The sequence below is a fragment of the Otolemur garnettii genome, unplaced genomic scaffold, assembly GCF_000181295.1.
Source record: "Otolemur garnettii isolate 467f Iridium unplaced genomic scaffold, OtoGar3 scaffold00067, whole genome shotgun sequence".
Classification (NCBI taxonomy): Eukaryota; Metazoa; Chordata; class Mammalia; order Primates; family Galagidae; genus Otolemur; species Otolemur garnettii.
In genome coordinates, this window is record NW_003852462.1 from 628,245 (window position 1) to 637,726 (window position 9,482).

The 9,482-nt window shown below is 52.0% G+C and overlaps 1 protein-coding gene across 4 annotated transcripts in view; it reads right to left on the bottom strand.

Moving 5' to 3' along the window:
• The window catches only part of NADK (NAD kinase), a 28,037-nt gene that overhangs the window by 5,052 nt on the left and 13,503 nt on the right, over window positions 1–9,482 (bottom strand). For 2 of the 4 annotated variants that reach the window (XM_012807277.2, XM_012807275.2), the window contains exons 2-5: window positions 7,623–7,841; window positions 6,037–6,120; window positions 785–914; window positions 109–217 (exon numbers count right to left, since the gene is read on the bottom strand). In XM_012807277.2, coding sequence (XP_012662731.1) covers window positions 109–217; window positions 785–914; window positions 6,037–6,120; window positions 7,623–7,801 — 502 coding nt within the window. In that variant the 5' untranslated portion in view covers window positions 7,802–7,841. Of the gene's footprint in view, window positions 1–108; window positions 218–784; window positions 915–6,036; window positions 6,121–7,113; window positions 7,595–7,622; window positions 7,842–8,261; window positions 8,411–8,512; window positions 8,604–9,482 lie in introns of those variants that run through there. The other 2 variants (XM_023515226.1, XM_023515225.1) reach the window with 2 other exon arrangements.

Here is a 9,482-nt window from a genome sequence, read left to right on the forward strand (position 1 = left end):
AAAAAAAAAAAAAAAAAAGAGAGAGAGAGAGAGAGAGAAAAAAAAAAAAGAAAATAGAAGCTTCCGTCAAGGACAGGGAGACATTTTGCGTGGCTGAAGATAACTCACCTTCTCGGAAAGTGCAGAATTTCTTCTTCACTGCCCCAAAGTTTTCATCACTCACGATGGCAGGGTCTTCCAGCACCTTCTTTTCCACATACACAACCATGTTGCTCTCCTGAAAGCAAGTGCGCGTGTGACTGGCAGACTCCAATGCTGCCCCATCCTGCTACTCTTCCAAAACGCTCCTTTAGGCCTCAGCATTTGGAGCAAGGGTGAGAACGGCTGCTTGTCCCTGGCCGGGAAGCCATCCAGCCCTGGCTCTTCCCCTGTAGGCTTGTCTTGCTGAGACTCTCACCCAGTGGCTTCAGAATAAGGGCTCCAGGTTAAAGGTTCAACTCCTACATTCCCAATGAAACACAATTATAGGAGGTAGGGGGGGTTTACAAGGATGGCAGCCAAGGGCTTCACCATCAGGCACTGACAGAGGCTGCTGTGTGTGGGTGGCCCCCTGGAGGGCTCACTCTGCCCTGCCACAGGGGGTACAGCCCAGAGGCCCTCACCAGAGGTGGCCCTTTGACCTCAGCCTTCCTGACCTCCATAACCACGAGACAATAAAAGTCCATCCACCACCAATGAGCCTGTCCACGGCAGTCACAGCAGCTCTTGCTGGCTTAGGCCCCAGTTAGGACACACGCCCACCCTTCTGCCCACCAGCCGTCTTGGCCCCCTGGCTGTCCCTTGCCTCCATGAGGTATGTGCAGAGCTCCTTGAATGGCTGCAGCAGGCTGGCATCGCGGACCTTCTTGACCACCAGAACACTCTTTGGAGACTTGCTCCATGCCAGCCGCTGGCTTGCAGGGTCCTGAATGTGCCTTTGAGGAAGGAGAAAAGAGGTCACACCAGTGGAGGACTTTCTTTTGAGGAAGAAAGCACACAAGAGAGGAAAATAAAATTCTTAAAAATGTGTGTCCCACTCCCGGACAAATACACTCAACAGTGGTTACTACAGGTGCTAAAGTCCAATTGGCACCCCCTGCCAGCTAGCACTGGGGCCCCAGGCCTCAGTCATTGGTGCAGGGCCAGGATCTGTAGAATCCAGAGCAAACAACTTGTCTTAGCTGCTCGGACCACGGACGGCAGCAGAGATTGTGAGGACAACTGAGAAGGCCAAGGCCAGGCTCTTTGCTTAGGCTGCCCCATGCCCATCGAGAGCACCATACTCCAATAAAACCCAAACCAGCCAGCTTAAAGACTGTCTCCAGGGCCCATCTGCCAGGGTCCCTCAGGACAAGAGCCTCTGCCGAGCACAGGTGGGGTTACCTCATGACATCCCTGTGTGAGCATGGGTTACCCTTGATTTTATAATAAAAACCACTGGTTTAAATGTCAGTGAAGGTGGTGGCGGTGCCTGTAGCTCAGTGGGTAGGGCACCGACCACAAACATCAAGGCTGGTGGGTTTAAGCCCAGTCTGGGCCAGTAAACAACAACGAAAAAATAGCCAGGCATTGTGCCAGGCACCTGTAGTCCCAGCTACTTGGGAGGCTGAAGCAAGAGAATCGCTTGGGCCCAAGAGTTTGAGGTTGCTGTGAGCTATGATGCTATGGCACTCTACCGAGGTCGACAAAGTAAAACTGTCTCAAAAAAATAAAATAAAATAAAATAATAAAATGTCAGTGGAGTCCTGCCAAGAATAGCAGCCCTGCAAGCTTCCACGGCCCCTGACGTGGTTCCCCAATGCTGCAAGGGGCATGCTCAGACCTCCTCTGCCATGGCAGGTGCTGTACTGTGGGCTAGTGCTGCTCCAAAGGCAGGGCCCACCCAGTTGTGACCCTTCTCTCTGAAAGTCACAGAAAACATCCCGCCTGGCCCAGAACAACTCAGGTGACTGCAGGAGTTGCAACTACTGCTCAGCTATCCTTGGCCCCACTGGGCCAGTTCTGGAAGCCACAGCACAAGCAGCAGTGTTGAGTCCCCATGGAGAAACCTGAGCCATGTTACACCTGGGGAAAGGGCCACTTTCCTGAGAACCTGACTGTCCTGCCACAACTCCAAGTGTGATGCAAACTGCAGAGAGTCACAGTGGGGTATAGGCCTCATCTGCACCAACAGCCTGGAGGCCGGTCCCAGCACTCACCCTTTCCAGAGTGTCTGGGAGTTGACACCCATGACACCCTATGAGCTCATCATGTGTGGCACATGGGGTGGCCTCCACCTCCTGGGAAGCAGCTGGTATGTCCACAGCACTGTGGGCACACTTCACCTGCGACCAGTGTGCCCCCCCAGCACTCTCCTATCGTGTGTTTAAACTATAAACCTAACTTTGCATCCTCAAAACTGAAAGCAAAGCATAATTGTAGAGTGACTGGTTAATGGTGTTACAAAAATTAGGTCAAAGAGCTTCCTAAAATTATAAACATCAAACAGACAGGGCAGCCTTCCTGTGTGTATGACTCTCCTGCCTCCCTGCCCACCCAAGAGATACAGTCCTCAGGATCCTTTCAACATACAAGAATCCAAACTCCAACCACCTGCTCTTTCCTGAGCTCAGCCCCAGCTCCCTGGCCATTCAGCCCCTCTGGCTCGTGGAGCCAGCTTGGCCCAGGGTAGGGTGAGGGGTGTTCTCAGGCCACAGCCAGGCAGCAGGAGCTCACCTGAGAGCAGGAAGCCTGCAGCCACTCTGGCCAGGTCAGACAACAAAGCCCCGCCTAGCACACAGCTCACCCAGTCTCCTTCCCAAGAGTCAGTGCTGACTGGCACTGAGGCTTGGCTGTGCTGGCCAGAGCCCCTAGAGTGCCCGGGTCTGCGCACCAGTCCCTCCGAGTGACTAGAAACCAGTTCCTTAATTTTCTGTGAGTCACCCACCTGTCAAACGGGAGGCTGACCTCTCCAAGCCCCTGGGCTGTGGGTACAGATGGCCCTGCTCCCCTGGGATGGCTCAGAGTGAGATCCCGTGTACCAAGTCAGGGATGTCCGGTGGCCAAGGAGGGGATTCCCATGAACTGTCAGACACTGGCAACTCCACACATCTCAAGTGACAGTTAACGTTCACAGTAACATCCTAGACAGTAGGAAGTCAAGAGTCCCTTGTGGTCACCCCTCTCCTAAGACCTTCAGAGTGAGTATCAGGGAGGTACTGAGTCCACATGAAGCCCCTCCCAGCCCTGGAGGTCCTGGGAGAGGCACAGAGTCCTGCCCAAGTGAGTTCCCAGAGACACAGAGCCCAATGCTGGACAATTCCCCAACTCGGGGCAGGGAGGGCTGCCTGTCCCTAAGCACTCACCACTTCACCTGCCTCCTGCTGCAGCTGCCTGGCCTCGGTGAGCAGCCCCAAGGCCACCCTGCAGCCAGCCCGGAGCATGTAGCCCATACATACTCCTCAGATAGTGTCTGGGGCTGGCCCTGAAGAATTGATGGCCGATAAATGCCAGAGAGCTGGAAAAGCTACTTCAGGGTAGTTTTTGTGTGTGTGTGTGTGTGTGTGTGTTTTTTAAGAGACAGACTCTTACTTTATCACCCTCGGTAGAGTGCCATGGCATCTCACAGCTCACAGCAACCTCTGAGGCCTGGGCTTAGGTGATTCTCTTGCCTCAGCCCCCCGAGTAGTTAGGACTACAGGCACTTGCCTCAGCCTCCCGAGTAGTTGGGACTACAGGCGCCTACAAGAATGCCCAGTTATTTTTTTGTTGCAGTTTGGCAGGGACTGGGTTTGAATCCTCCACCCTCGGTATATGGGGCTGGCGCCCTACCCACTGAGCCATAGGTGCCACCCCTAGGTAGCTCTTAAGTGAGATGTGGGTGATGAGGCAGCAGCTGGGCCAAGACCAGGAAGTACAGGGTGGGGCTACAAGGACAGGCAGGAGGGGCTGGGAGAGGCAGAGGAGTGGCTGAGGCCCTAGTTGTGGGGATCTCAGCCAATGAACAGAGAAGGGACAATGTGGCCCTGGTGGGTGGTTAGGAGTCTGCTGGGAAAGGGATGACCTGGCCACTGAGCAACTATCTATGTAGATATTTTGGGGTCAAAGTAATGGAATCGGCTTGGCACCTGTGGCTCAAGTGGCTAAGGCGCCAGCCACATATACCTAAGGTGGCGGGTTCGAATCCAGCCCAGGCCCGCCAAACAACAATGAAGGCTGCAACCAAAAAAATAGCGGGCGCCTGTGGTCCTAGCTTCTTGGGAGGTGGAGGCAGGAGACTCGCTTGAGCCCAGGAGTTTGGAGGTTGCTGTGAGTTGTGATGCCATGGCACTCTACCCAGGGGGACAGCTTGAGGCTCTGTCTCAAAAAAAAACCCAAAGTAATGGAATCTGTGGATAGACAGGATCAGGGAAAGCAGAAAGGGGTCAGGACACCCTACTTGGCAGCAGCAAGACCCGACGTGCCAGACAGCACTAGGTCCCACTACCCCCAGCATAGCTGCTCCTCAGACCACTGGGGCTGGCAGGACTGGCAATGCTTTTGCCCACGTATATGACTCCCAGCAAAGTGCTCATCGCCCATAGGCCTGAACATCAGAGCCCTGCCGTGGCTCGGGTCCTAGCCCCATCCACATTCAGTGCCTGCTGGTCACGGGAGCAGTCAGACGGCCTTTCCACTGACTCTCTGGCCTTATTCTTTTCACCTAACAATCCAACACCCCCAGTGTCACTGACACCCTGAAGGACCATGCCGAGCACGTGACACTTCCATGGGGCCTGTCCTTCGCAGGACCCCTCAGCACGAGATATGCACAGCATGTTTTGTACACAGGCTGAGCAGTGACACCCCCACCCCCAGCAAGAATAGCAGATTTCTCTGGAGATGAGCAGCAGGTGTGAAAGAAAACCCTCAATGCTGAGGTAAATTCCAACTCTCTAAACACAGAGCATGACCATTAAGTCGCGATAGTGTTTTTGTTTCTCATAAAACGCAAAACATGTTAATAAAGTGTTTACCCTTTTGGAACCATCAAATGCGAAAAAGAAATTGGACTAATGGAGAGTTATTAAAGATTAAGATTACAATGAAATAACACTAATTGCTAATTTTTAAAAATGTTTTAGGACTGTGATGCCAATGCTCCCCCATCAAAGACAGAAACTCTGAGGCTAGACAAGTGGCTACAGAAATACCAGCCCCTGAGGTGCTCTGTGTAAACTGTGCCAGCAGGCCGAGTATCTTTTAAGCAGGTAAAATCAGATTTAAAAAAAAGCCAATTAATGTTCTTGTTTTTTGGAATAAAGGAGAAACATGTTTGATCCACCAAATGCATTAGATTCTAACAGTTTTCCCCTATTTACTATTAGAAACAGTAACTCTAACTATTTCACATTGATGGCCTGTGGCTACAACAGGATCCCCAGGCTGCCTGGTGTCCACTGGCCACAACTCCTGGCCTATCTGTCATCTACTTATTCAAAGCCCTGGAGAAACCCCAGAGAGAGAGTCCCTGCTTAGAGGCCTAAGCTTAGTGGGGTCCAACCAAGATGGCTTTATTTTTGTTTCTTGAGACAGAGTCTTACTCTGTCACCCTGGATAGAGTGCTGTGGTGTCATAGCTCACAGAAACTTTCAATTCCTGAGCTCAAGAGATCCTCCTATCTCAGCCTCCCAAGTAGCTGGGACTACAGGCGCCTACCACAACACCTGGCCACTTTTTAGAGACGGTGTCTCACTCTTTTTTTTTGAGACAGAGTCTCAAGCTGTTGCCCTGGGTAGAATGCCATGGAATCATAGCTCACAACCACCTCCAACTCTGGGGCTCAAGCGATCTTCTTGCTTCAGTTTTTCTATTTTTAGTAGAAACTGGGTTTCACTCTTGCACAGGCTGGTCTCTAACTCCAGAGCTCAAGCTGTCCACCTGCCTTGGCCTCCCAGAGTGCTGGGCTGTGAGGTGTGAGTCATTTCACTGGCCCATGTGGCTTTTTGTTGAAATGAGTAAGTGCAAGCTTCTGACCTCTGAGCCCTGACCCTGGGTGTCAGAGTGTCCTCCCCACCCACCCATGGCCCCATCACCTACATGATGGTCTGAGGGTTCTGCAGCACGCAGGCCTTTGGTCCAAAGGTGGTCACTGGGCAGGGCCCGTGTAGAGAGCGCGTCCTCCTATGGGTAGAGAGCACACATAGCTATCAAGGCTGAAAAGCACACATGTGGTGACACATTGCACCAGGCTTTAAAAGACACGTGCAGCCTGAATGATGTCAACCCTACCATTTGCCCACCACCACACCAGTCCCAGAGAAGTCTGCCATGATTCGAGCACTGCCCTGGAGCAGGGGTCCTCAAACTTTTTACAGGGAACCAGATCACTGTCCCTTAGACCGTTGGAGGGCTGGACTGCAGGCCCTGGGACGAGTCGGCTGCTAAGCAGGACAGGCAGCAGTGGCAAAAACACCCGGTGGCCCGGATAAATGTCCTAAGCAGGCTGCATGTGGCCTGTGGGCTGTAGTTTGAGGATACCTGCCCTGGAGCATCATGTGCTACCCAAGAGTCTCGTGATGGCATCGGGTGCAGAATTGCACTTGCCTAGAGATGCTCCTCAGGGCTGAGGCCCAGACCAAACAGAGGCACCACCAAGACAGGCAGACACCCTGGGGGCCTGGGAACGTGGGTTCCTGCAAGTTTCCGAGGGCCAGTCTTTGGGTCTGTATTTGGGAACCAAGACCTTAGAAACCATCTCTAACTAATCTTGATTGAAATTCTAACAAAATGTTCACTCTGAATTATATATGTTGACAAAAAAACTTGGTTGAAAAGCCCAACTTTTCCAATAATTTAAGAGTCACAAGCAAATTACCAGTCAGGCCTGCAGTACATGACACCACCAGGGCCTAGCCATGGGCTGAGGCAGACCAAGACAACCCTCACACCATCAGGGCCCAGTGACAGGCTGAGGCAGCAATGGGACGTCCCTTGTTCTGTGTGCTAGGATGTTAGCCCAGGCCCTGGCCAGCCTCTGAGGCCTCCTAGTCTTTTCATGCACCGAAAATGTTGTCACATAGTGGGACAGGCCAGGGCTGTGGTGGGATCCATCTGTAACTGTCCATCTTGTGGCCCAACAAAATCATCATAGATGAGAGAGTAATCCCCAGGTACCTTTACCACCTGTGCCGGTCAGGCTGCTTCACGTGAGACCGAGGACGGCTGGCTGCTCAGGCCACACAGAGCACAGGCATGCACTCTAGGCTGGGGGCGGGAGGGCAGCCAGGGGGCACTTGCACAACACTGCAGACCACAACTGCCTGTGGAGCTGCCCCAAGCAAGCGGGAGCCCAGGGTGATGTCCCGTCATACCCTGGTGACTTCTGCAGAGCAAACATGTTTCCTCACCTGGTTCATTTCAGTGTCACATCAAAAGTCAGTGTGGCCCTGACTAGGTGGCTCTGAGCTATGCTTGAACCTGGGAATGTCCCGGGGAGTGTCCACAGCCCACACTTGTCCCCTCCTCGCAGGGCACAGCTTCCCTTGGGCAACCACCCAGCCCCATCTTTGGACAGAGCTGGAGGGTTCAAATCGACACATATAGTTATCAATACTTATCACTCAGAGGTAATAAATCACATCACAAACCAGACAGGAGGGCGAGCGGGGCCTTCTTGGCAGTACCTGAACTCCTTGGTGCTCCCTGGCGCGGGCGAGGCAGACAGGCTGCGGGACTTGGCCCGGCCCCGGATGGGGTGGCCATAGCTCCAGGCCTCGTCCCCATGGCATGCAGAACAGCAGTATGTGGCCGAATCTGGACACATCTCCTTGTTCACAGGCATTTTTTCTTGTTCCATTTCCATAGTCAATAAATGAGAACTTCGGTCAGAAAAACACTGATGCCTTAATTTAATAAAATAAATACAGTGAATGAATATGCACACATAAAACAATAATAAAGCAAATACATGCAAATCCCCATCAATTATGGAAGCACTTTGAAAAATGGCTGCTTCCAGCTCAAAGACCTGTAAGAGCTTAGGAACCTACTCCAGTTCTTGAGTTAAAGGTCAAAGATAAGCAAAGACAGATGGCCAGTCCAATGCCTGAGGGATGCCAGGGCCCAGCAGAAGGCCTGAGTTCTGTAGCCCCATAGACAAGGGGTGACAGCAATGTGTGGGCCTGTTTTCCACTTGGCCCTCACTGCCCAGCAGCTGCCAAGAGCAGGGTCCACCCCACCCCACACCCGATCCCAATATCCGCAGAGTCTGCACAGAAGCTCCATGGGCAGCCTCAGTCCTAGGGAGCTGCTCCTGGGTTTACCAGAGGGAGAAGAAGAAACACTCCTGCTTGCTTGGAGGAACAAACACCAGCCCGCTTGTCTGCCCTGAGTGTCCAGGAAACAGCAGCAGGGCTCCAGGGGGTGTGAGGCTCCACAGCAAAGTGGAATGAAGACCCAGCTGCCTCTTCCTCTAATCTCAAGAAAAAGAAGAGAAAACATCCTTGAAGGAGGAGCTGGTTGGCAGTGACCTTGAAGACAGGGCTCAGCGCACTCCCCAGAGGAAGACACATACACCCACAGAGGAGAAGGCCAGTGACCCCGGAGAGGCCAGAAACAGCGTGTCTCCAAGAAAGAGGAAATTCTCCTCCGAGGAGGTTGGGCAGTGGCGCTAGGAGAGGCTCTGGCAATAGGAGAAGACGCCCACCAGCCCCCCAAGAGGGTCAGAGGGGCCTCATGCTCCAAGGTGACATTCCCATACTCTGATAAAAACAAAATCACAGCCAGGTGCTGTCCCTGCACTCTGAGAGGCCAGGTGGGAGGATCACTGGAGCCTAGTTCAAGGCCAAAGTGAGCTGTGATTGTGCCACTGCAGTCCAGCCCAGATGGCAGAGATCCTATCTCAGAGAAACAAAAATTAAATTCACAAAAAAGAAAATAAAAAGAGAAAAAACAGATTAAACAGAATGATTTTGAAATATTTCTTCTTTTTCTACTGTCTATAAGATTTGGCATGATCTGTTTTTTGAAATTATCTTTTATTTTTATTTATAAATGTTAGTTGTGCGTTGAGACTTTGGAAAAAAATAATAAGTTAATTGATACCTCCAGACTGAACCTCAGAGTCAAAGCATTCTATAATTGACATACTCTTATTTGACAATGTGAATGTTACTTTCTTTGCATTACTATTATTATTGCTTAATTCTTCATTGCAGAAATAGTCTGATTTGGCTCGGCACCTGTGGCTCAAGTGGCTAAGGCGCCAGCCACATACACCTAACGTGGTGGGTTCAAATCCAGCCCGGGCCCACCAAACAATAATGACGGCAGCAACCAAAAAATAGCCGGGCGCTGTGGCGGGTGCCTGTGGTCCCAGCTACTCGGGAGGCTGCGGTAGGAGACGTGCTTGAGCCCAGGCGTTGGAGGTTGCTGTGAGCTGTGATGCCATAGCCCTCTATCCAGGGGGGACAGCTTGAGGCTCTGTCTCAAAAAAAAAAAAGAAATAGTAATTTCCTTTCTGAATGTATCTATCTTCATTCATT